Source organism: Homalodisca vitripennis, chromosome 8, assembly GCF_021130785.1.
Source record: "Homalodisca vitripennis isolate AUS2020 chromosome 8, UT_GWSS_2.1, whole genome shotgun sequence".
Taxonomy (NCBI): domain Eukaryota; kingdom Metazoa; phylum Arthropoda; class Insecta; order Hemiptera; family Cicadellidae; genus Homalodisca; species Homalodisca vitripennis.
In genome coordinates, this window is record NC_060214.1 from 28,165,122 (window position 1) to 28,192,596 (window position 27,475).

The 27,475-nt window shown below is 34.1% G+C and overlaps 1 protein-coding gene across 1 annotated transcript; it reads right to left on the reverse strand.

Annotated features, from left to right (window-relative positions):
• Positions 1–6,988: 6,988 nt before the first annotated feature.
• On the reverse strand, positions 6,989–13,910 carry LOC124367441. Its single transcript, XM_046824253.1, has 2 exons — positions 13,523–13,910; positions 6,989–7,368 (listed from the first exon to the last, which is right to left on the reverse strand). Exons 1-2 carry the CDS (start codon positions 13,869–13,871, stop codon positions 7,004–7,006), a joined length of 714 nt encoding a protein of 237 aa, XP_046680209.1. The 5' UTR covers positions 13,872–13,910; the 3' UTR covers positions 6,989–7,003.
• Between the last annotated feature and the right edge of the window lie 13,565 nt (positions 13,911–27,475).

Here is a 27,475-nt window from a genome sequence, read left to right on the forward strand (position 1 = left end):
AAAATTTGTGTTTAAATATCTTCACTGAATTTTCATTTATAAGGTGAATAACCTTATTGTACACTTTAATAGACAATACAATATGACTAGATAATGATTTGCTTAGTCTGTGATACTCAATTACTGCCTTATTCTTGTTACGAGTATTGTGGTCATGAATTTCATTTGTAAATTTTAACAAGTCATGATTCTTCAAAATGAAAGTAATCAAATCAAATATATATAAGTTTATGATTGTTTGCACTTCTAATTTAATGAACAAAGGTCTACAGTGAGCTTTTGTTTCTGATTTTGTTATTACTCTAATTGCTTTTTTTTGAAGAATTAAAATTTCATTGATCCTAGAAACAGTTGCCAAATAAAATTAAACCATATCGAAAAACTGATTGAAAATAAGCATAATAAGCTGTTTTCAGATAGTGACTTGGTACACAACTTGTTAATTGTTTTAAAAGATATATAACTCTTGATAATTTTGAGGATATATAATCTATATGAGCCTGCCAACTTAACTTATTATCAATGTAGATTCCTAAAAATTTAGTCCTGGAAACCCAATCCTTGTCAATATTATTGCTGTCCATAGTTCTTAACGTAAATAACATCTTTTGAGTTTTATTTTCATTGAGCAAAAATCCATTTGTTCTGAACCAAGAAGCAGCATCTGTTATAGTGGCTTGAGATAGTAAATTAAGTTTCATTCACATTATTGGCAGTATATTTAGGAATGTGTAGTATCATCAGCGTATAAAAAATGATTTTGTGTTTAATGAGTTTGGCAAATCATTAATGCTAATTAAAAATAAGAGTGGTCCCAACACAGATCCTTGAGGTACTCCCCATTCAACAAAAACATCTTTGGATGTTTCACCATTAACTGAAACTGACTGCAAACGGTTCTTAAGATAAGATTCAAAAAATTTTAGAGGTGTACCAGAAATACCATAATATTTCAACTTCAATAAAAGGTCATCATGATTTTACACAATCAAAAGCCTTACTCAAGTCACAAAAAGTAACCTGAGCAAAGGCTTTATTTTCAAATGTCAAAAGAATTTCTCTTACCAGCCTGTCCACAGCATCAATTGTCGATCTTCCCTTTCTAAATCCAAACTGAGAAAATTGTAGGTAGTTATTATTTTCAAAGAAGAAGCTAACCTGATCATATACTATCAGTTCAAACAGCTTGGCTAATATAGGGATTAATGATACTGGACGATAACTCTCGGGTTCATCCCGCTCCCCTTTTTTAAAAATCGGACATATTTTTGATTTTTTTAATTTGTTTGGAAAGACACCTTCCATTAAACACTGGTTGTAACTAAACGACAGAGGTTCAGCAATAGTGTGTATTATATTTTTTAATAAATTATTAGAGATGTTGTATATATCTTTACTATCTGTATTGTTAAGCCTTTTTGTTGCATGTATAACATCATCCGCTGAAATTAATTTCCATTCAAAATGTCTATGATCAATATTAACCTTATTTACTAATTCATTAACACTTATGCTTGGTTTACTTATGCTTTGTTTAACTTCCTTAACACAATTGATAAAAATAATCATTAAAAGTATCTGGTGGTAATTTAATTTTATGATGTCTGGAGCTATTACAATTATTATTTATTATTTTCCATGCGGCCTTGCATTTATTATTACTTTTTTTTCAATTGTATTTGCATTGTACTTAAGCTTGGCTTCACTAATTGCATATTTATATTGCTTTTTTCAACACTGTCAACTGTGCTACAGAGTTATGTGTTCTCAGTTTACCTAAAAACAATAACTTTTCCTTCATTTTTGCAAGGTCAGTGGTATACCACTTGTTATTTCCTTGTCTGGAAGAACTGGTTCCAGCTCGTTTTAGGACTATAAAAAATTGTAAGAACCTCAAAATTACTTCTAATATCATTTCAAAAAATCTGGTTTGCATCTTTATATGTAAACTTGAGATAAAGACTATGCCAGTCAAATGAGACAAGGCTGTCTATTAAATCTAACACAGCACAGTTAGGTAATACAAACTTAAGATAATCTGTTTGCATACAAGTTAAATTATTAAAACTTAAATCTATACAATTAATACAAAGTAACAAACCAACATGATCCGAGTATGGAAAATCAAAAAAGTTACAAAACTCTAACTGATGTCTAGCACAGTTAATAAAAATATTATCCAGGCAATTCTTACCCCGTGTTGCAGCTGAATTTAGGCAATAAAAATTGTTTTGTCTCAGTACATTAAGAAATTGTTTCACTGTTTTTGTACAGTTATTTATATTAAATTTATTGTTTACGTCTCCACCGGCTACCACTGTATAATTGGGATATTGAGTTAAAAGTGACAGCATTTTATCCAGGTTATCAGGAAAAATATCTGCATCTCCTGATGGGGAATGGTATAAACAAACCACTATCAATTTTAAATTGTCAATAATTACTGCAGAAGCTTCAAAATGTACCTCCACACCAATGTTTCCCAGATCAAGGGACCTTGCCTGAACATAATCTTTCACAAAAATTACTGTCCCTCCTCTTAATTTCTCTTTCCTGCAGAAGGCACTAACACAGCGATAACCTACTGGAAATGTTAAAACTAATTTCTAATTGTTTTAGCCAATGCTCCGATATACAAATAAAATCTAATTTTTTAAAGTTAACCAGGAAACTTTCTAATAGTGTTATCTTACCATCCAGACCCTGAATATTTAAAAATAAAAAACCTGTTTGTGCAAACTGTACTTTTTTATGTTCAGTTACTAAACTATTTAGCCTACTGTTTTCTCACTTGTCTAAAAAAACCATTATGTCCAGAACTCAGTGTCCGTGCTGGTATTGAAGAATGTTCTAAATTATGCTCTTCCTCTTCTTCAGGTGGCTTTGTATGTTTCTTCAGATTCCCCTCCATGCAAAGATACGCTCGTCTCTTCAAATACTGACTGCTCTCCGTCCATTCTTGCTACAGCCTCACAGATCTTCTGCACAAGCCATTGTTTTCCTTTGTTGTTAAAGTGCATCCCGGTGTCTTGTATGAAGTTGTCTATCCGCCTTGCTAGCCTCCACCAAAGTTACATTTTCGAGTCCATCACACAATATTTTTAACTCAATATTGACTCTTCGTGTTTCAGCATTAACACAGGACCAGCTGGCCAAATCATATCTGTTAGGTAGGTCTATGAGAACAACCTTTGACTTTTTTATAATTCTTCAACCTGTTACTTACAATGTCAATCATTGTGTTACCTTCATTGCGTGCTACATCGTTTGTGCCACAGGAGATCACTAAAATATCATCAGAGTTTAACTTTTCCCCTTCAATGTTATGTTGATTCAAGACTTGGGCAGCACGACCACCTGGCTTGATAAAACCATAGGCTTCATATTTCTTTACATGTTTGTTTAAGTTCCATGCTAAATCTCTTCCGTGACTGTCAGCTAATAACAACATTCTTTTATGTTCCATTGGTTCTACTTTATCAGATCCTTCCTTATCATGACAAATACTTTCTTGCTCATCTGTAGAGCTGAGTATGTCAAATGGATTACATGTCTCTAATGTATCCTGTGAGCAGGTTACATTCTGCAACCTTCTTGCATTCCTTACGCACTCAGAAACTTTACTATTCCTGCGTTTATAAACCACAGTTGTGAAATCACTGTTGTTAGTTAAGTCACAATCTGATGGTGGAGGGAAACAGTTAAGACACACTGAACCATGTTTATCAGTATATGATACTTTGCTCTGTAATTCCTCATTATCCTTCTGCAATATCTCAATTGTGGCCTCGAGAGATTTAATAGATGATAAGATATTTTGTAGTTCATCTTTGTAGATCGTACATTTTGTACAAAAATTATTCTTTTCATACAGTTTTAGTTTTAATTCCTCTCTCTCATCTTCAGCTTGATAAATAATTGCTTCTTTTTGTTCCTCTAATATTTTTAATTTATTTTCAAAAGAATTTATTATTTTGATTTTTTCATCTTCGTCATTTTTTTAATTGTCTTTTTAACTCTTTGATAAGCTCGTCTTTTTTAATTATTTCTTCTTCAAGTTCAGATTCAAGAGTTAATTTCCTGTTTTTTATGTCATGCAATTCCTGTTTCAGACCTTCATTTTCATTGAGTAGAGCTGTCCCTATTTCGGCCGCAAGTGTTAGGGAATGTTCCAGTTCAGGATTATTAACTTCTATCACATCATTGTGAAATTCTCCTTTTGTCAATTGCTGCACACAAGAGGGACATTTCCACTCTTCTAATTCCCCTTTGCTTAAACTTTTAACAGCTGAATAGGGCAAATTTATACACCTAAAATGTAGCCATTTGTTACAATAACCTGTACAAAATACTCCTCCATGCTTTACGATCCGTCCACATTTCCCACAACTTTCCTTGTTAAGATCAGCTTGATCCATTGCAGTATAAATACTGATTACTCTTTCCCTTCACAATATTAAAATTTCACTTAGAACTTCAATTTATATGCCCTAATATATTAATTTTATAACTTTATTAAAAAAACAATTAATCAAATGTATTTAAAAGGGATCCACACTCAGTTCAGTTCCGTCTATGTATATATATACAGAGTATATTTTTCCTTTTTTACTATAGTATTTTATCCAGCCAGTTAAGTTTAAACAAATAATAAATTTATTAGCTGTTAGTTTAAAGTCTGAAAATAAACATATAGATGTAAAAATTGATCAAATAAAAATAATTTTTGTGAATACAGACAGTTGAAGGAAAAAACAAATAATCTTTATGAAGCAAAAAGTTTAACTAATGTCTTGTGGAATTGAACCTGGTATCTTCAGTGTACTAGTCCTGAACCTTACCACTCAGCTATCATGTCTGAATAACCCAAGTCTGTTACAGGTGCATATTAAAAAGATCACTGTATTGATAATCTTACGAGATAAGTTCAGGCTCATAAACAAAGGCAAAGGTCAGTTCAGATCACTTCACTTATCAGTCCTTATCTCAAGACCCTTCTTATCTTCTGTAGGAAATAGATATAAATGTAAAAATAATTATGGAAAAACCTAATTTTGCACCTTCCTGTTAAATTTTGCATAAATAAACAATGTAATAATGATGTGTGTTACTTACTGTTCACTTTCATATACAATATATATAAAACTTTTTAGTAAAAACCAACTATATTAACTAGAAAAAGAAAGAGCAGATCCTGCACACAACCTGCACAAAACACTGCACTGCAGACACTGCGTGGCAGTCGACTGCGCACACCTCTCATTACAACCTCACTCATTTTCGGACGGCCGACGCCATTTCCAATTTATCTAGCGACACATAAACATGGCTACCTCCCGCCAAGTGTGAGTTGAGAAGTGTCATTCGTTTCTTGCAAGCTGATGGGTTATCTGCAGCAGAAATTCACCGTACAATGGAACGAGTATACGGTGAAAGCTTTATGAGTGACAGTGCAGTGCGTGATTGGTGTAGGAGATTTAAAGATGGACGAGTTGACATTCATGATGAAGAGGGCCAAGGACGAAAGTCGGTTGCAAATGAAGACCTCGTTGATCGAGTTGACCAAAGTGTAAGAAGCAATCGAAGGTTTACGATTAGGGAGCTATCCAATCAGTTTCCTGAGATTTCAAGGTCAGCCCTATACTCTATCGTAACTGACAAGTTAGGCTACGAAAAACTTTGTGTGCGATGGGTGCCGAAGATGTTGTCTGAGGACCACAAAGCTCGGCGAATGGCGTCAGCAACGTCTTTTCTGAACCGTTATGAAGCTGATGGCGAAGATTTTTTGATCAAAATCGTGACAGGAGATGAGACATGGGTTCTGTACGACACCCCAGAAACGAAACAGCAGTCCCAACAATGGATGCATTCAAACTCTCCAAACAAACCCAAAAAATTCAAAAAAACTTTCAACAACAAAAAGATTATGGCCACAGTGTTTTGGGATCAAAAAGGTGTATTGCTTGTTGAGTTTTTAGAGCCAGGTACCACAATCAATGCGGAAGGATACTGCGGTACGTTACAACGTTTGCGGAGAGCTATCCAGAACAAAAGGAGAGGAATGCTCACATCGGGAGTAGTGCTCATTCATGACAACGCCCGTCCTCACAGTGCTGCTTTGACAAAGTGTCTTCTTGACGGTTTTAAATGGGATGTTTTTGACCATCCGGCGTATAGTCCTGACTTAGCGCCGAGTGACTATCACCTTTTCCCGGAACTGAAAAAGATGCTAGGAGGGCAGAGCTTCCGAATAGACGACGCGCTGCGAGACGCCGTGAAAACCCATCTCAAATCACTGGCGGCAAACTTCTATGAAGAAGGTATTAAGAAGCTTGTACCCAGGTATGAAAAATTCCTCAATTTAAATGGCGATTATGTTGAAAAGTAACTAATAATGTACCTAACTTTTGATAATAAATTTATTTAATTACTCTCCCTAGTTTTTATTTTTATACCACATCGGAAGTTGAAAAAAAACAGCCCTTGTAATTATTAGTGTTTTATAGTACTATTAACATTGTACTTGCATGCGAGTAGAATGGTAGTATGCCAGTGTTGTCAGCGTTTGGTCTCATACAACCGGTACTTATGTTTTAGTAACAGCCTTCTATTGACTTAAACAGTCTGAGCTTAAATTGCCTATTTATCTAGTCCACTAATTCAATTAATAGTGTCCTTTCAAAATCATAGCATTTTTTAGCTGTTTGAGATGTGCGTTACACCAGACAGTCTTAGTGCGGATGAAAGTGTTTTTGTTCTTTTTATTCTGTCATTTGCATTGTTAAGTTTATTTCTTTATTTTTCATTAAGAATTATATTATTATTTTCACCAATTAACATTATATAAATGAAGTAATTTTGCTTACATTTTATTATAAGTATGATTTGTTAAAATCCCATTTAGTCGGTATTCAATTAGTGATAAGTTTCTCTATACGATATGAATTTGAGTAGTAGAATGAGCTTGACAGCTCTAACTCTGCCTCTTTAATAAAGGCATTTTTCATTTTATTTTACTATAGATTATACAACTTGTCAGTGACAATACAACTTTATTTACCTCAACAAGCTGTTTACCATAAGTTGCCTTCAGCTTATTGTAAAGAACACCGTAGTCGGAAACAGAAACCAAGCGAAGAGATGTAGTGACCTGGTTATCTGATCGGTTCGCTTCATCCTCCATCCACTTTATCAATTTGGGCACGAGCTTGGTCAAGATCCACTGGTAGCTAGGATCTGAATCCTGGAAACCTCTTCCTACCCACAGGCAGAGCCTGCCCTCCCCATAGGAAAAGGCATACGGAAAATGTGGGACAACACCAGTGTCTGCCTGCTTGTTGAAGAAACTCACAAAGTTCCTGGTATAATCTGAAAAACACGTTTAAAAATATCTACATTTATTCTCTGAATTTCCCTTCATTCTACAAAAAGCTTTTGAAGTTATTTAAAAGTTTCAGTGGAATCAATTCAACTCAAATCCTACAGAGCTTTTTCTCTGCAAGACATCCTTAATAGATATGCATACACCCTATTCACTCCGATTTAACCTAAATTACCGTCTTGGAAACCACAATTGTTTCTCAATTTAGCTACATTTTGGAGTAAGGAAAATATATGAAGTACATTTTCATTATGCACATTATTAAATATACTAGTACATATATGTGATCTGTAGTAGAACAGTTCTATATTGCAAATTTATACTGATTTATAATCCTATTTCAAAAAAAGTGTTACAATTGTTTTTCAAATAACACACCTATTCAGTCTACTATTACTCTGAATTATAAATGTGCATTGAAAATATTCACTAAAGGTAACAAAATTATAAATCATCATTTATACAATATATCACCAATCATATTAGCCATTATTATCAAGTAGGGACAAATGGCTCCACTTATTGAAATACTTTAATTAGTGTTTTTTTATACCCTATGGTAAAAGACGTTTTAAAATGGATATCATAGTCTTAACTAGTTAAAGCGTTTGTTCCATTTGACTTACAAATACAAATAAATTATACACCAACTAAAAGAACAGATCAAACTACTGATTTGACTTCAACCAGCAAGCCCACAAACAAGGAGTGAAAAAGAGGTGACATAGAGCTATGTTTTGTTGTAAAGATATATATATGTATATATAATCACAAAAAGTACTTGCTCCACCAGGACTCGAACCCGGATTCTCACTTTGCCGGGTGAATGTGCTACCATTACACCACAGAGCCCTTACTTGTTACGATTCAATTATTTTGTATTTGGCCGTATGTGTCACATATGTGTTTAAATAACCAAACTAACATATAATCGGGAGGCCAAATACCTGTCAAATGACTTTTATTTACATTAATTAAATTGTTATATTAAAAAAATTATAAAATGTTATATTTCTTACTAACCACGGGATTGATGACCATTAACCCTTTGCGGTCGGGTCGGTCGTCGACTATAGGTCGACCGCGGCAGTTTCGCTGAACGCTCGCATGTCGACAATAGGTCGACCGGATAATGTCACTGCTTGTTTGTCCATTTCTAACCTATTGCTGTTCGGTATTTGAGTTATTCGGTACTTTGGACTTCTATTTTGGTTACGTGAATGCTACGTCGATCTTTATTCACGATATAGGAGGCATTGGAAGTGAAAATAGAAGACCAATACAACTGACGTCTGCACTTGCGCCGTGTTTACAAATATGGCTGGTCCAAGTACAAGTTTTACTGACGATGACGAAATATTAGATGAATTAGATGATTGTGATAGTATTTTCAGTGAAATTAGTATCCAAAATGAAAAACAGATTATTAAAGAAGACCGTGATAGTGATTGTTAGTTGAATCATAGTGAAAATTCTTCTGAAAACATTATGGTAAATGACGGTAACCTAGTCGCCGGTAACCTAGACGACGAAAGTGATGTGTTTAGATTGGAAACTTTAGGTAATGATGGGGAAGAATTTGATCAATTCGTGGATAATGTGATAGAAGTAGGACAAGGAGATGCAAATAATAGAGTTAGGCCTAGGCTACAAACTAGTAGACTAAGAGGAAGAGCTAGACATGTTACCCAAAGTAGGCCTAGGGCTGGACTAAGGCAAAATTATAATATATATATAATGTATTATATATAATATTATATAATGAATAACATGAATCTGATGAGATCCTAGTGCCTTTTCACCTGTATTCATGTAATTTTGGTTTATTACATATGTATAAAAAAATAAAAATTATGTTTTTATATTTTTATACTTCTTTTTTATATTTTTTAAATGTTACTTAAAGTTATAAAAAAATACTATAAAAATAATGTAAACATTCTTTTTAGGTTATTTACATTGATATATAAAGAGAAAAACATAAAAAAGTTGCAGAAAAAGGGATTTAAAACTTGCATTTGTGTATTGTCAAAGAACTGTAAACTAACAGAAATTAAATACGACCTGAGGACAGTCGAAGCAATTTTTATTGAGACCTCAAAGGGTTAATAGACACAAATGATCATCAATCCCGACATTGATTGATTGATGATCATGATTGACTATGATTATGCAGACCATCATAAATGTAGAATTCCATAAAACGATGACAAACAGAAAAATGGTTCTTTTATAGTACTAAATATTGTGTTTTAAAATAATAATAATCTAACTTACCACTGAAAGGAAAACCTGTTTTTCAATACACTATGTTCATTATTTTCATAATCTATATATCTATATATATAAAAATGAATGTTTGTATGTTTGTCCTTTATGGAATCGTGAACTATTGGACCGATCATGATGAAAATTTGTACGTATATGTATTTTTCCACGGAGAAGGTTTATATGCTCTGCCCATTGATGTAATTCGCCACCAGATGGCACTACAAAAGATAAAAGTTTCCAAAGCGCCTACACACTATAAAATCCAATCATGAAATAGTTACATATATTAAATAGCCAAACACTATTTGAAAGCGCTAAGTTTTGATATATATTTGTCTTTAAGATTAATTTCTGGTTGAACTTAAATCTTGATTATTGGACCACTTTATAATAAAGTACATGTATACAATGGCTACGTATCACTTGGAACCAGAAGTGCACATACACGGACAAAGCTTACGAAAAGCGTGCGAAGCCACAGGAAACAGCTAGTCCCTTATAAAAATTGTTTACATAAATTCAATAGCATTTTTTACTGAAGTTTTCATCAGCTGATTCTGATTCAAATATCATTAGAAAGTTATCACAAACCATAAAGTTGATAATTATCACTGATTTTGATTTATCATACCAAATTAGGTGTTAAAAACTATAAAAATTTGGAATAATAAAATATAATACCAGTAGATTCTATTCTCAGTTTTTAGACTGAGTAGTTCTGTTCAGCCTGTAATGCTGATACCACCCTTTTCGTAAATACGAGTAACAAGACCATCAACAGACTATTTAAGACCCACAACAGCTTAAACAAAGCTAGACTAGTTATTGACGCAGACCTCAAAGACACCCCACAATGACCAATTATGCAACAGGATTTCAACTGGATATTTTGCCTTGAAAAGAGTACAAAACCATTGTTGAGAACAACAGCTGGACAGCACACTTCAGATACTGTGAGGACCATATCAGGCATGGTCTGATTGCATTGAAAGTCACATCTATGACAAATATGGAGAGTTTTGATTGTACGAAAACAGGCAATAAGGACGGACCCTTGCTAACATAAAGCAAATGAAAACATGCCAAAATGCCTTGAAGGAAATAATGATCATGACAGCTATTAAGTTGTATATTATAAGATATGTAATTTCATATGCTGACAACAAAAATCCACAATGAAATATCAACATCCATGGATTTCAAACAAGACATACATCTCACTTTGTGACTCCAAGACACAGAATGAGACTTTTAGAGAAGAAACCTGACTAAACTGATAGCAGGCTGAATAACTATCTCCCGGACATCTACAGATACTGCTCTGAAGAACAACAAAAAACTGGCAAGTGGTCCGACCAGTTTACACTTTGATGACTGGCAAGACTCTGAAGAACAACAAACTGGCTAATGGTCTGACCAGTTTTACACTTTGATAACTGGCAAGACTCTGAAGAACAACAAACTGGCTAATGGTCTGACCAGTTTACACTTTGATGACTGGCAAGACTCTGAAGAACAACAAACTGGCTCATGGTCCGACCAGTCTATACTTTGATGACTGGCAAGACTCTGAAGAACAACAAACTGGCTCATGGTCCGACCAGTCTACACTTTGATGACTGGCAAGACTCTGAAGAACAAAAAACTGGCTAATGGTCTGACCAGTTTTACACTTTGATGACTGGCAAGACTCTGAAGAACAACAAACTGGCTAATGGTCTGACCAGTTTACACTTTGATGACTGGCAAGACTCTAAAGAACAACAAACTGGCTAATGGTCGGACCAGTTTTACACTTTGATGACTGGCAAGACTCTGAAGAACAACAAACTGGCTAATGGTCCGACCAGTCTACACTTTGATGACTGGCAAGACTCTGAAGAACAACAAACTGGCTAATGGTCTGACCAGTTTACACTTTGATGACTGGCAAGACTCTGAAGAACAACAAACTGGCTAATGGTCTGACCAGTTTACACTTTGATGACTGGCAAGACTCTGAAGAACAACAAACTGGCTCATGGTCCGACCAGTCTATACTTTGATGACTGGCTAGACTCTGAAGAACAACAAACTGGCTCATGGTCCGACCAGTCCTACACTTTGATGACTGGCAAGACTCTGAAGAACAACAAACTGGCTAATGGTCTGACCAGTTTACACTTTGATGACTGGCAAGACTCTGAAGAACAACAAACTGGCTAATGGTCTGACCAGTTTACACTTTGATGACTGGCAAGACTCTGAAGAACAACAAACTGGCTAATGGTCTGACCAGTTTACACCTTGATGACTGGCAAGACTCTGAAGAACAACAAACTGGCTAATGGTCTGACCAGTTTACACTTTGATGACTGGCAAGACTCTGAAGAACAACAAACTGGCTAATGGTCTGACCAGTTTACACTTTGATGACTGGCAAGACTCTGAAGAACAACAAACTGGCTAATGGTCGGACCAGTTTACACTTTGATGACTGGCAAGACTCTGAAGAACAACAAACTGGCTCATGGTCGGACCAGTTTACACTTTGATGACTGGCAAGACTCTGAAGAACAACAAACTGGCTCATGGTCCGACCAGTCTACACTTTGATGACTGGCAAGACTCTGAAGAACAAAAAACTGGCTAATGGTCTGACCAGTTTACACTTTGATGACTGGCAAGACTCTGAAGAACAACAAACTGGCTAATGGTCTGACCAGTTTTACACTTTGATGACTGGCAAGACTCTAAAGAACAACAAACTGGCTAATGGTCGGACCAGTTTACACTTTGATGACTGGCAAGACTCTGAAGAACAACAAACTGGCTAATGGTCCGACCAGTCTACACTTTGATGACTGGCAAGACTCTGAAGAACAACAAACTGGCTAATGGTCTGACCAGTTTACACTTTGATGACTGGCAAGACTCTGAAGAACAACAAACTGGCTAATGGTCTGACCAGTTTACACTTTGATGACTGGCAAGACTCTGAAGAACAACAAACTGGCTAATGGTCTGACCAGTTTACACTTTGATGACTGGCAAGACTCTGAAGAACAACAAACTGGCTAATGGTCTGACCAGTTTACATTTTGATGACTGGCAAGACTCTGAAGAACAACAAACTGGCTAATGGTCGGACCAGTTTACATTTTGATGACTGGCAAGACTCTGAAGAACAACAAACTGGCTAATGGTCCGACCAGTCTACACTTTGATGACTGGCAAGAATCTGAAGAACAAAAAACTGGCTAATGGTCTGACCAGTTTACACTTTGATGACTGGCAAGACTCTGAAGAACAACAAACTGGCTAATGGTCTGACCAGTTTACACTTTGATGACTGGCAAGACTCTGAAGAACAACAAACTGGCTAATGGTCTGACCAGTTTACACTTTGATGACTGGCAAGACTCTGAAGAACAACAACAAACTGGCTCATGGTCCTACCAGTCTACACTTTGGATGAGCCCTACCATTTATGAGATTAACATTTTTGTAAACTGTATGAACAAACAACATAAAAAGAAATACAAATAAAGAGATTACTCTATACTCTATACACATTTTAAATTGCACATCTAATCTACACATTTTTTATGTACTGTCAATTGTAAATAGTAAAAATACTTTTAAGGTTCCAAGGTTCAACTCATGTGTCAATAAAGTAACTATTATTACTCTGTTTTGATTTTCCATTGTCTTTTGGGATAACTAAATAGTCAGTGATACATAGTGATAACAAAAAATCTGTGAATCATCATTATCATACATATTCTTGCTGCTATAAGATTTTTAACTGCTAGTTCTAGGTTAAAACTAGTTTTGCTACATAAGTTGGATAGATTTGTTTTTATTTGAACTGCCACTAATCATAATTACCTTTCAAGACAATTTCTATACTGTGATGAGAACTGTTTAGTTTTGACAGTACTTTTTTAACAATAGCAATTCCAAATGTATGTGAATTTCCTTTGAAAGCACTTTCCTCCCTTTCTATAAGCTCTTTAAAATCTTTATTTTTATGGTTTAAAAGCAAATTTTTAACGGTCTCCGACTGCTGCTCATTTGCTATAGGGAATTTTCCAAGTATCTGACATCCAATAAGCCTTCTGTTGACAATATGAGATCGTTCAACATAAATATCTATGGCAGCCCAAAACTGTTTTGGAGAAGTATTGACATCATATGATCTCTTCAATGTCCACTCTTCCCCTGGACTTCCTTCCATCTTCTGTTTTCTCCTTTGTACATCTGAAACAAACAGAAACAACAATTATATAAACCAGAATAACTTCAGGTACATTTTATAGGAATCAGTCTATTGCAATCACTATTGTGACTAAATGTTTGTTTTCACTGATCATGACCCCAGGCCCAAACAAACCAGAGATTTCTTTGTTATTCCTTATGTATCACCACCAGGTGCATTCTTAGGCTCTGAATAAATAAAAAAAATAGCATTGTATGAAGGTCAATCAAACCTCTGCACAAATACTTAAACCATGTGAATTGCTCTGTACATTTACATAACAATCTCTAAATGAATAACAGTGCTGGTTGGAATTTGTATAACTATTTTGTGAAATTCGACAAACAATAACAAAATTGTGTGATTAACACCAGTACATTAAAATTGTAACTGGAACAGCTAGGCCTAACTTGAGAGCCATAGACTTTTTTAAATAACCAGGGAATATGTTATAACTTGCTGGTTTACTTACAACTGGATATAAAAGTTTTTAGTTGTTCTAAACTCTTTGGTTATTTGCTACAGTACAACAGATGTGTGTTGAAAACAAATAATCACTTTTGTCCTTCTTATTATCTAATGGAACTGGAGAAAAATCATTAATGTGACCAAATGATTATTTAATTTGTATAAGTTCTAGAAGTAACTGAGTACTCATTAACCGTTGTCGCATAACTTTTCTTAGTTTTAAAGCGGTCTTCTTAGCCCTAATTTCACCTGATAAAATAAGACATTAATTTACTTGTTTTTTTACTTAACTGCTTTGGAATTTATCATTGCTGCCTCAAACAATTCATGAAACTTCCGCAGTTTCTTTTAAATTATTTCATTTTTTAATTTAACTTGTAACCAAATAAAATAATTTATTGAACAATTTCTAAAGGTCAATTTAATATTTAATCAAACCAACCAGGCCAGATAAAAAACCATATCCAGGAACCCTGATCATACCTTCTGCCATAACACTATTAATGGGATGCAACTTGAATAAAGTTATTAAATCAATTGATAAAAAATACTCAAAAGGATGGGAAGAAATCCCAATACCTGTCATAAAATCTACCAGACATTTTCTATCGCCATCATTAATTACTTCATGTAATTAATTCATCCGTAGTAACTCATATATTTCAGGATAAATTAAAAATGTCTAAGACATAATTAAAAGAAAAAAAGAAACCCCACAATAAACTTGGAAAACTATAGACTTATTTCATTGTTATATTCATTCTCAAAAATCTATGAACTAAAATTAACAAAGGCTCTAATATAGACCTATGTGGGACCCCATTGAATGAAAAACAATCTAGACTATGTGTACTTATAAAATATAATAAAACAGTACTACATCTACTCGCTACCATTACAGATGGGCAGTATTAGTGTAACACGTAACTCAGTGGTAACCTATTACTAGGATACAGTTATTTCAGTAACATCTGGGCTGAATGATTTGGTGTTCTCATAACAATTCTCTGGTTTTAGGTTACTCGGTAAACAGTAACAACCATGGCCATTTTGTGCAAGCAATGAGGCTAGGAATGAAAATATTACACTATGGAATGTTATTATGTGATATAAGTAGGTTTAGATTAGGTTATTGTAAATATGTTGCTAGTAGTACCAAAGTTATTGTAAATATGTTGCTAGTAGTACCAAAGTCATTGTAAATATGTTGCTAGTAGTAAAGTTAAACATACAAGTCTAAAACGTAATTCAGTTTGACATTATTGTTCAAAATTAATTAAAATCCAAATTAATTTGTATTTGAGTAATAATGGCCACCAAAGAAGGGAAATAGGCCTTTTGTTCTTTGTTAAGGGGGGAGTTCACGCCAAAAATGGCCAAAATATGAATTTTTACAATTTTTTATTTATTTTTTTTTTTTAATTATATATTAAATTCTGAACATAAAACAGTTAAAACCAACCTTATACGATTTTTTTTTTCTCATAAAAAAAATACTTTGAAGTTGCACTTTATTTTAGTGATTTTTGCAGCATTACACAATCTTGACATAGTTTGCTTTTGTAGATTGATTACTTATTCTAAACTAAATCTAGCCACTAATTATAGTACTGGCATATAGTATTATGGATTTACTTCCAAAGCTAGAACCCATAGTACTGGCATATAGTATTATGGATTTACTTCCAAAGCTAGAACCCATCAGCTGACTGAGAAACCAGTTCCAGGGAAGGGGGGGAGGGTATTATTCTATAGCAGAAATGTTTTCTGAACAGCTGACTCACTGTTTTGTTTACTTTGGTACAGTACAATAACTAGCTCCAGTCTTTGTTGTTGTTACCATGGAATTCAAAGTTTTCTTCATTATGTGTACATTTGTAGTTATTACTGAGTGAATTAGCCGGTTTAGTGAAGCTGTACGACTTACAATTTGATCTGTTGAATTTCACCAACGAATTTGTTTTGTTCCTGTAGTGTATAATGTAGTACATTTGATAAAGTGCTTTAGAGGTTAGATTTTTTTAGTTTATACTAGTTTTTGCAATAACTGTTGACTATGCCTCCTGTGAAGCAAGCTGTGATAAAAGAACTTAGCACAAAGACCCGATCTAAAAAATCTTAATGTAAGTAGGTCTTTGTCAATCACTAAAAGCACCATGTTTTGGTTTTCGGTCGTTTTTCAAAAGTTTACTTTTTTCGCATGGGAACATAAATATCTGAAGTTCTATACTAGATAGAAGGATGAAATGTTTTTTATTTTGTTCAGTTTGACAAGATCTACAATCTCTAGCATGGATTTGTGAAAATAATGTCATTAAAATATTTAAAAAAATAGTTTTTACCAGTTAGTTTGGGGAAAAAAATATTTCAAAATTTAAAAATTTACTGTAATTTTATTTTATATAATTTCCTTAAACCCATGCTAGAGATTGTAGGTATTACTCTCAGGAACAGATTAAAAAAAAAACAACCCTCTATCACTTTAAAAACCTGAGAAATTTATGTTCTCGCAAACCCTTGCAATACACAAAAAATCCCCCCCCACCCTTGGGTAGCGGAAAAAAAAATTGTTTCCAGTTTTTATCTGTATGTTTTATATAACTTCACCTTAAGGTGTAGTATGAGTAAAATTGGTTTGTAAATAAAGATTTTCACTTTTTATTTGAACTCCCCCTTAATAATCAATTACAAAATTTTGTGTAATAACGAAGTATTACATTCCAGTAACCTGTTATCATGCTAACATGTTAGTGTACAAAAGTTTAAATACCCAACTACTATATAACAGACACTGATAAACTAATAAAATTATAAAGGATTAATTCAAATTTTCACTAAACATAATTATTGGGTAGTATGAAATCCTTATCTAATGCTATACATAAAAATGTATTTGTCTGGTATATATTCATAAGTATTATAAATTTCACGTAACCTTTACTCAAATACAAATTAATTTGGATTTTAATTAATTTTGAACAATAATGTCAAACTGAATTACGTTTTAGACTTGTACAAGATTGTATTATAGTGAAGCTATATTTTTATATGTCAACGAAGTATACGCATTAAAGATTATAGAACTTAATACAACTTTGTACTAAAGTTTGAGCAGCGTAGTACTAACAATTACTTAACAGGATAACATGTCTGACAGCATTTAAATTGTTCTTATCGTGATTCAATATTATAGATCATTCGAGTTTTAAGATCCTTATCATACTGCAGCCAGGAGGATCACCGAAACCCTCTGAAAAAGAGCCAACAATTGGACGTAGTCATCATAGATTTTATTAGTAGTAAATACAGCACTAATTGTAACTTTATTATGTACATGTTTCCAAAATAATACATATTAATTTGTTAAAAGATAAAAACACAAGAGCATGCATGGAAAGTCTTATCATTTTTAAGTTTACTTTAGCCACTTAACAATATCTGGTTTTTTCAAAATGTATATGATTAATAAGTAGTCTGTATTAAAAAAAAAACTAATTAAATTTCAGAGAAAGGACAAAATAATAAAACTGTAAAAAGGAACTAGTAATTGAACGGGCTTCGGGCCATCAGTACAGGCTAGTCATGTGTAAAACAATTCATAAAATGTTTTGGGTAGACTGTAATAAGCGGCTTACACCTGTTATTCAGTTGTTTTTATCTAATGGTTCGACGATTACATCAGAAGGAATAATTCAGTATTACAATTATTTAAAACAACGAAACCAACAATAGCCTAGACTTAGATATCAAAGAAACCTTACAATATTTATAACTTGCCCACCAGCTTGATATCAATAAGTAACCGCTTTTGTGAAATGGAGGAAAGAATTCTTCTCATGTGTTACCAGTAACCAAACCCACATGTTGAAGCCACTTAAACAAATCTCGTCACTCGTGAGAAATATCTGACACATTTTCCCCATATTCATCACCATTTTAAAAGTCTCAAAATAATAGTTACTTCTTGTTTATTGTTTTCATTGAAGTTACTATAACTAACAAGTTGGAATCACATGCTATTTATAAAATAATAAATGTAATATTGATTTATCCTTCCGATAAAAACAATAGCAATTGAATAACGAAAGAGTGTATCGCTTATTAACCCTCTGAGTGGTGAAAGACGCTGCAGCGTCTATTAAATCTCGTTCGCGAGTGGCAGAGACGCTCTAGCGTCTATTAACGCAAGCCTCTTTTGTTCCGGTATTTCCGATGTTATGCCGCTACTTAAACGCTATATATTAGGTATGGTTAGAAAGACCAGATTCCAAACTTTAATTTGATATAGTATTTAAATATGCTGGCACTAATGGAACCCTTACAAACGGTTCATCCACCTACTTTACTACCTCCTGGACCAAGTGAAGATCTTCCTCACAATTTTAAACACATAATTACATGCCGGAAAGCAAAGTAAAACCAACCAAAAACCAACAACTAACCTTAATAGTCGTCAACGTCGGAGTTGGAGTCTGGCTCAATGGGTTGTTGTTCACAGCGGTCACCGTACGCTGTGACACCGTTGTAGACATGTGAAATTGCCCGAAAGATGTTGTGTACTCTAGTTTTATAATCTGAATATTTTCTTTTAAACATAAACTCAGCTAAATGTCCAACAAGATGATGTTTCCTGTTGCCGTACCTTGGGATATTGCCTCTAACTTCCCGCCACAAACGTTCTATGGTTTGGGTGTGTGCGCCGGTATCGGGATCAATGAAATTGTAACTGTGGTTAACAGTAAGATGTTGGTAATTGATATATTGTGACAGATAACGCCGCGCGGACTGAAATTAATTCAGTATATACCCAGATCACGCACGATGCCTGACCGCTGCGCAGCGCTTCGCGCTGCTTGCTCTTTTATAAAAAAAATTAACTCGAGTAGTTCCAAATTTGAAGCCCAGATCACGTCAGTGCCCCTGATCACTAATAGGTAGTTCTAAGCAATATATGACCGTCTGGCGGTTGCCTGCTCCCTATAACTGCTTTCCGGCAAACATGACCGTCTGGCGGTTGCTTGCTCCCTACAACTGCTTTCCGGCAAGAAATTCTAGTCATTTCCTTTTCTAATTGACTACTGGAACATTATATTGTAATATAAGAAAAATCGAGGTTGACCCATATATTGCTTAGAATTACCTGTTTCCCTTACTTACAACATTACTGGAGGCCTCTCAAACCAGGAAGAATGAGGAGGAATGAGGTTGGCTCTGATACTGACTAAAATGCAGTAAAAAACATGTACATAAAAGTTTCGATCAGCAACTAGTGTGTTGTTTTTAGGAATAGGCTAATATATATAAACAATACATATTTTTGTTCAGAATTAAATTTTAAACAAAATGGCTATTTTGGATTTGTGTTAAAAAATTAAATTTAGGAACATTTACTCAGCCTAACATAAAACAAAAAATTTGAATTTTTATTTTTGGAATTCAACCCATTGGTTTTTTTACACCAATCCAAGGTAAGTGTTTCATATTATTACCATTCTATTCTGTGTGTTATGTAGTTTAAATTGATGTATAATATGTCATACTTATATAATTTACAGTATTTTATATAAATATTCTTTTGTGAACATACAAAATCAGTAAAAATGTTCTGCCACTCGGAGGGTTAAAGTCAACCCGATACTAAAATTACGATTACAATCACCCAACTCATCATAAGCTAATGTATCTAAACATTCTGATTGAGTAGGCCTATAATGAATATTGGTATAAAAAACCCCAAACCTAGTTTCATAATAGCTTTATAGAATATTGAACAAGAATATAACATAATAAAAGAAAATATTTCATATAGGTCTACACCTAAAATATATGATTTAGAAGGTCCTATATAATTAATGGTAAGAAATTAATCATTTAAATCTGAATTAGAAACATTAATTAGATCTTAAAAAGAAAAAATAACAACACTACATACTTAACACAATATTTTTATTATTAATGAACAAATGAACTTAACCTATAAAAACCATACAGTTATTTACACAGGTGGTTCTTTTTTTCTTTTTGCCTGTTGGCTGGCCATTATAAACTTATAACGCAGCCACGTTGTACACTTATTATAACTTCATTCTATATAATTTAATGTTATTTGCCGTATTTACTTTTTAAACATGAACCTTGTGGTTGCCTGTACAAAAAATAAAGTTGTTAAGTTAAGATCTCCTACATTTTTATACCAACAAAGTTACAAAGTGAATCAAAACTACACATATTACCGGTTAAACTAAGAACATTTAGTTAATCTTTGCATTTTCCAAGCAGTGTTCAGATGTTTATTTTGTTTTGTTTGTTTTTAATGATATTTTTGTAGAGTAAAAACATACCCTAGAACCATGATTTCTAACCTGTTTAGTGTAATTTTATGGTTAGTTAAGAGAAGGAAAATCTAAGAATTTCTTTTTAATTGGATTTTAGGATAGGGGTTTTGATGTTCTTCTCTGCCATGTGTCCGTTAGGCATAACCTAATCCGAAAGGAAGGACAACGGAACAAGAATCTAGGCCATTTAGGAAACAAACATGCATTCTAAGTGTTCCATACCCTAATCAAATTTACATAGTTCTATTTACTATTTTTTTTTAATTCATTCATCTATATATATAAAAAATGAATGTTTGTATGTTTGTCCTTTATGGAATCGTGAACTATTGGACCGATCATGATGAAAATTTGTACGTATATGTATTTTTCCACGGAGAAGGTTTATAAGCTATGCCCATCCCTTTCCCGATTCAGGATTCCGCCCCACTGGTTACAGAAATACCCATAAGAAATGCATTGCAGCAAACGTATGTTAACGTCTTTTCAAATTTTTAATCAGCTGTTCTTTGTAAACATATATTACACTTATAGTTTTAAAGCATAGAGTAAGCTTAAGAGAAACGACAAATTTTGTTTAAACTGTTTCTGCAATCACTGTTAAACATAGACTTTACTATCCAGATAATACAATTCAAATTTGACGTAAAAATTCACCTTTAACTGCAATATTTATTTAATATAAACCATGCTCATGCTTGATCAGAAGAGCAATGCAGATATCATAATTACTATCTTACGTTGGCTACAAATATAAAGAATGTTATAAAAATCAACCTTAGTTGTTTTTTTTGACAGAAGTATGGTTCTCAAAACTCCGTGTGTACATATTCTCTCGATCGAGACAACAAAGCAAGCTCAATCGTGGCATCGGAGATATAACTAATTTAATCTAAAATTTATTATAGTAAAAAAAAAATTTACTAAGTAATATAAGGACTTCGGTTCTTAAGATTTGCGTGCGAAGCCGTGGGTAACAGCTAGATAGAGGCAGGAATATGGTACATACCTTCATAATACGCCCAAGAGGCTCACGATGGAACGACTATCAATTATCTCAGCAATGTTTAGAATGTGATAGAAAAAGAATAAGTGAATATAGTGTACTGTTTTCAACGGGAAATTGCGTGCGAAGCCGCGGGCAACTTTTTGCAAAAAATTATTGAAATGCGCAGCAAAGCGCGCCGGGCCCGCTAGTTTCTTTATAAATTTGAGTGTCTGCTTTTCGCAGCAAATCGATAAGTATAATTTTCGAATTCTGTAGATTGGCTTTGTATCTTGATTGATTTACTTTTTTGTAGCTAAGTTGTCTGGCATAAGAGTACTTGGGACATTCCAGCAAAACATGTTCCATCGTCTCTATCTTAGCCATTGTGCTCTTTAGGCATAGTGGAGTGAAATATCTATTTATTCTGTATAGACATGCATTTACATTGCCATGACCCAGCCTCAATCTACTGATATTAATGATTTCCCATCTGCTAAAATTACATGATTTAAACCATGGATATTTTGTTACCGGTAAGTGGCTCTGTATCTATTTAAACCACCCAGCTTTTGAGGATTGTTGTAAGAAGTTTGTAAATTGTACACCATAAAAGTTTTTCTGGAAAGCTTTAAAATCATCAATAGGTACTGGCAGGTATTGTGATTCCACTCCATTATTAGCTGCTTCCTTTGCTAATTTGTCCACTCTCTCGTTATACTGGATTCCTATATGTCCAGGTATCCACTGAATATATATTATTTTCTGTGTTTCCACCAACCAGGGGCGGCCCGTGATATACGCGAACTACGCGGCCGCGGGTGGCGCCGCGAGGAGAGGGGCGCTGTGGGGGCGCTGTGCACGTGCGCCCTGCACTGACTAATGCACCGCTACCCGATACACAAGCCCCACCCCTTACGCGAGTGACATGGAACCGTCCGCATGACTCATATGTCTATTTCTGTTCGCAGTCTGAGTCTTGCAGTTACGTTACGGTCACTGTTAGCGCCGCTTCGCAAGCACCCTCGCCGTGACAGCTGTCTGTCTTACTATTTTATATAATTACATTGATGTGCGTTGTACTGTAGTAAGTTGTAAAATTAATGCCGTTTTTAATTAACACGAAATGTCGAGCAAGAAAAAAACATCTGGAGCATTCAACCGCAAAAGAAAGTTGCAGCAATCTAAAGAAGATGAAAAGCAGTGTAAAGCACTGCAAAGGTTTTTAACAAATCCACCATTATGTGCGAGTGCATCAATAAGCGTAGAGACAACCGAATTAGATCATGATGTTGACAATAATTTACCAATAACTGAATCTGAGGTTCTGCCTGGACCGTCAACCAGTCAATTCCATAGTTATCTAGCTACAGAAACACCATTTCCACCATCAAATATTGATTGTGACGATTCTGTACCCGCCACCAAAGTTGTGGATGATGATTTATTAGTTGATACAGTGATGTCATCGTCATCTTCATCTACGTCTGTTGTTACGCATAGTCAACAAGTCATTGAAATTGTAAGTTGACTTATTTAACTTACTTAGCATTTTTAGGATAAATAGGTCCAGCAATAACCTCGGCCAACTTAGTTGGATTATTAATCATGAATATGATATGATTAGGCCTACCGTTTCAATATGGTGGCCGCAAACAAAAAGCACAAAAATGTTTAAGCCCTTATTTGACTTTTATTTAAACCAATTTTTATTTTATACCACCATAACATAGATAGGTGTAAAAGATGTTTTAAAAATGTTTACTATATTTTAGTTAAACCTAAATAGGAAGGCCTATTTATTATAGACTATAATAAAATATAGATATAAATATTGCATTAAATATTTGAAATCCTGAAAAGGGTAATTTAACAGAGTTATCACACATCATACATCTCTTGCGATTACACCACGATGCCAACTATAATGTTTTGTTTTGTCTTCCAGGAACCGAACAAGGACACAAAACACATTACCTGTGATTTCAAATGATTGTGGGAAGTGGCCACCCAAAATAAATGACGAGGTACGGAAAGTGCTTGTTGAACGAGGGCCTCAGCAAGTCACTGACAAAGAGTTTCCTGCGGACAGTAAAGGTAGGAGATTTTCTTCAAATCATTACACAAGGAAGCTGTGCAACGGAGAACAAGTTCACAGAAATTGGGTACTATACTCAATATCGAAAAATGCAGCATTTTGTTTTCCTTGCAAACTGTTTGGAAACACGAATTCTCTTCTTGCTAGTGACCAAGGGTATTCTGACTGGCAAAACCTACACAAGACTTTGACCAGTCACGAGAAATCCTCTGCTCATGTTAAAAACTGTACGTTTTGGCGTGAGCTCTCTGTACGTTTACGATTAAACAAAACTATTGATGAAGAACATGAAAGACTTATCCATGCTGAAACTGAACATTGGCACCAAGTCCTGAAACGATTACTGTGTATAGTACAGTTTTTGGGGACACAGGGGTTGGCCTTTCGAGGGAAAAAGGATGTTCTTTTTGAACGTAACAATGGAAACTTTTTAAAATTGGTAGAACACATAGCAAAGTTTGATGTTTTTATGGCTGAACATGTGAGAAGGATCAAATCAAAAGAAACACACGTTCATTATTTGAGCAAAAATATCCAGAGCGAGTTCATTCTGTTCTTGTCAGCCAAGATCCAAGATAAAATCTTGCAAGACCTACAGCAAGCCACATATTATTCGATAATATTAGACTGCACTCCTGACGTTAGCCATACTGAGCAAATGACGTTTGTGATAAGATTTGTGAAGATTACTGAAAATGAAGATGTGGTAATTAAAGAAAATTTTTTAGGTTTCATTCCTATTAAAGATTCATCAGGTGAAGGTCTCACAGAAGCATTATTGAAAGAACTAAAGGAACGAGGAATTCCTTTAAAAAACATGAGGGGCCAGGGCTATGATAATGGTTCGGCAATGAAGGGAAAGCATGTTGGAGTTCAGAAGAGGATCCTTGATCTAAATCCTAGAGCATTTTATGTTCCATGTGGAAACCACTCCCTGAACTTGGTAATTAACGATGCAGCTCTGTCTTGCAATAGTGCAGTAGACTGTTTCAGCACCATACAAGAAATATATAATTTTTTTTTCTAGTTCTACTCAAAGATGGAGTATTTTGCTGAAAAACGTTTCGAGTCTAACAGTCAAACCACTCTGCAACACTAGGTGGGAAAGTAGAATTGAGGCATTATTACCCTTGAGGTACCATATTGAAGAAGTATATGATGCATTATATGAAGCTTCTCAAGACAAGAACCTTGATGCATTTGGTAGACATACTGCCGTAGGACTAGTAAAAAAACTGCAAAGCTTCAAGTTTCTGTGTTGTATTGTAACTTGGCATGAGATCCTGTATAAAACAAACATGGTTAGTAAACTGTTGGAAAAGGTCACAAATGATCTTCAAAGTTCAATAGATCTTCTTAAGAGTGTAAAATCATTTTTGGAAACTATGAGATCTGAAGAAGGACTAAACAGCGTCATTACTGATGCAAAGGAACTTGCAGAAAAAATTGATGTTGCAGGTGACTTTGAACAAGAAAAAACAGTTAGACCAAGAAGAGTTAAAAAACAATTTTCTTACGAGAGTGAAGATGAAGCTGCAAGTTCTGGTAAAGATTTGTTTAAAGTAAATTTCTTCTTTGTTGTGCTTGATAGAGCAATATCCTCGTTAAAGGAGAGATTTGAACTGATGGAAAACCATAGTGAAGGTTTTAAATTTCTCTATGATATTGCTAGCTTAGGAAAAGCATGGAGTGAATCAGAGTTAAAGAAAGCCTGCAAACACCTTGAAACAGTTTTGAGCGGTGGTGATGGAGATGACAAACCAAAAGAATATGACATTAACGGAGATGAGCGTTGTCTTTTATAACCAAACGTGGTTATGTGGATACTTTTCCAAATATTTTTGTAGCATTGAGAATCTTGTTAACGCTGCCAGTATCCGTGGCCAGTGGCGAAAGAAGTTTTTCCAAATTAAAACTGATAAAAACTTACCTACGATCAAATTTGAGCCAAGAACACTTAAGTGGTCTAGCAACCTTGGCGATTGAAAATGATGCCCTAAATGAAATGGAAACGGACATTCTACTGCAAGAGTTTTCAAAATTAAAAGCCAGACGAATTCCTTTTTAATTGCAACATTGAGTATCTTAATTGTAATTATTAGGCTATTATTTTTTAATTTGAATTGTCTGTAATACAACCTGACGTTTAACAATGACTTGTACACACAATATTGATTGTAGACGATTTTGTGTTTTCCATCATACATCACATAACTTAAACTTAATAATGTAATGTATCGTAATTGTAGTCTACAATGTGTCACTGTATTTGTAAATGAACACTGGTAAATAAACATAAACTCTGGTTTGTCAGCTATTTTTTTCTCCTAATTTGTTCCCCTTTGTTTACTATTTAGGTACAAGGTATGTGACATTTACCGTTCTACGGTGTAGTGTATGACGGTTTATCGGGGGGGGCGCCACAACTACTGTTTGCTTACCCTATAAAATTAGCTAGGGCCGGCCCTGCCACCAACAGATTAAAAATCATCATAATAATACCACTTTCTTTATGTCATTTACCGCAGTTTTCTAATGCCATGATAGCTGATAGAGTCAGTGCATATAACTATGTTGATTTCATTCAAAGGCAGAACAAACTCGACTTGCTAAATATAGTGCATATATTTCTGCAGAGTAACTCGACATATGCTGGCTTAGCTTAAATTTGTGTTCTGTTTGGAGTGATGGAGTATATACGGCAGGTCCAATCTTTTCATTGCATTTTGAACCATCTGTGAAAACTGCCAAACAATCTTTATATTTTGTTACAAACATACTATTTATGCCCTGATGAAGCCGTATTACAGGTCTTTTTACTGCAACTTTTATTATCTATTAACCCTCCAGTAGGCGCGTGGCCCTCTGTAACACAAATAGGCGCATGGGCTACATCTGTAGCCCATTGCTATTTTATTTTTTATGAAAGTACCTTTACATATTTTTGTATTTTTTTTTTTTTTCTTTACCCATGCAATTGATCTCACACTATTTTCGTATGATTTCATATCATTTTTGGTCGAATAAATTTTTTAAATCGTTTGCAAAAAAAATGTATCAGAAAAACCTTACTATAGCTAAATATTTCATAATAAATATTTAAAAACTTCATTGATTGAAAACTTGAAATTTTTCAGGACAACAAAATAACTTTGACACATTAATTTGATAGATAGTTTTATTATAAACACACAAACATAAATAATATACAGTAATTGTTCAGTTTATGATAGTAAACAATGCTTAAACCAAAAACCTTACGATAATTGAGCTAGGCAATGCCTGTAAACAAAATGTCATAACTTTGTGAAAATAATTTTTATAATTCCAAGTGTATTGAAATTTACAATAATAAAACCACCTTTAATATAAACAAACACACCTTAGTAATTTTTATTTTACCCAGCCCCTTCTTTTTATAAAATACTACATCATTATATGTGATAGGTTAACACTAATGCAGTAGCCAAACCTTGATGATCAGGCTAAAATATTTGTATGAGTATCATTTAGAAATATTGTATATCCATGTAACTATAACATGTAACACACCCAAAATTTATATGAGTACCTTAATTATACAAATAACATGGAAACAAAAATCTTAAAAACATGTTGCACAAACAACTGAAGAGTGCTCACCACACACCTTTGTGGCCACATTTTTCACAGTTTTTCTTGTTGACTTGTCTCTTGC

Excerpts from the sequence above, each read along its gene's own strand:
- LOC124367441 (XM_046824253.1), bottom strand. The coding sequence starts at position 13,871 with ATGGAAGGAAGTCCAGGGGAAGAGTGGACATTGAAGAGATCATATGAT. Across the intron at positions 7,369-13,522 it reads TATAGAAATTGTCTTGAAAG|ATTATACCAGGAACTTTGTG; the intron begins GTAATTATGATT and ends CGTGTTTTTCAG.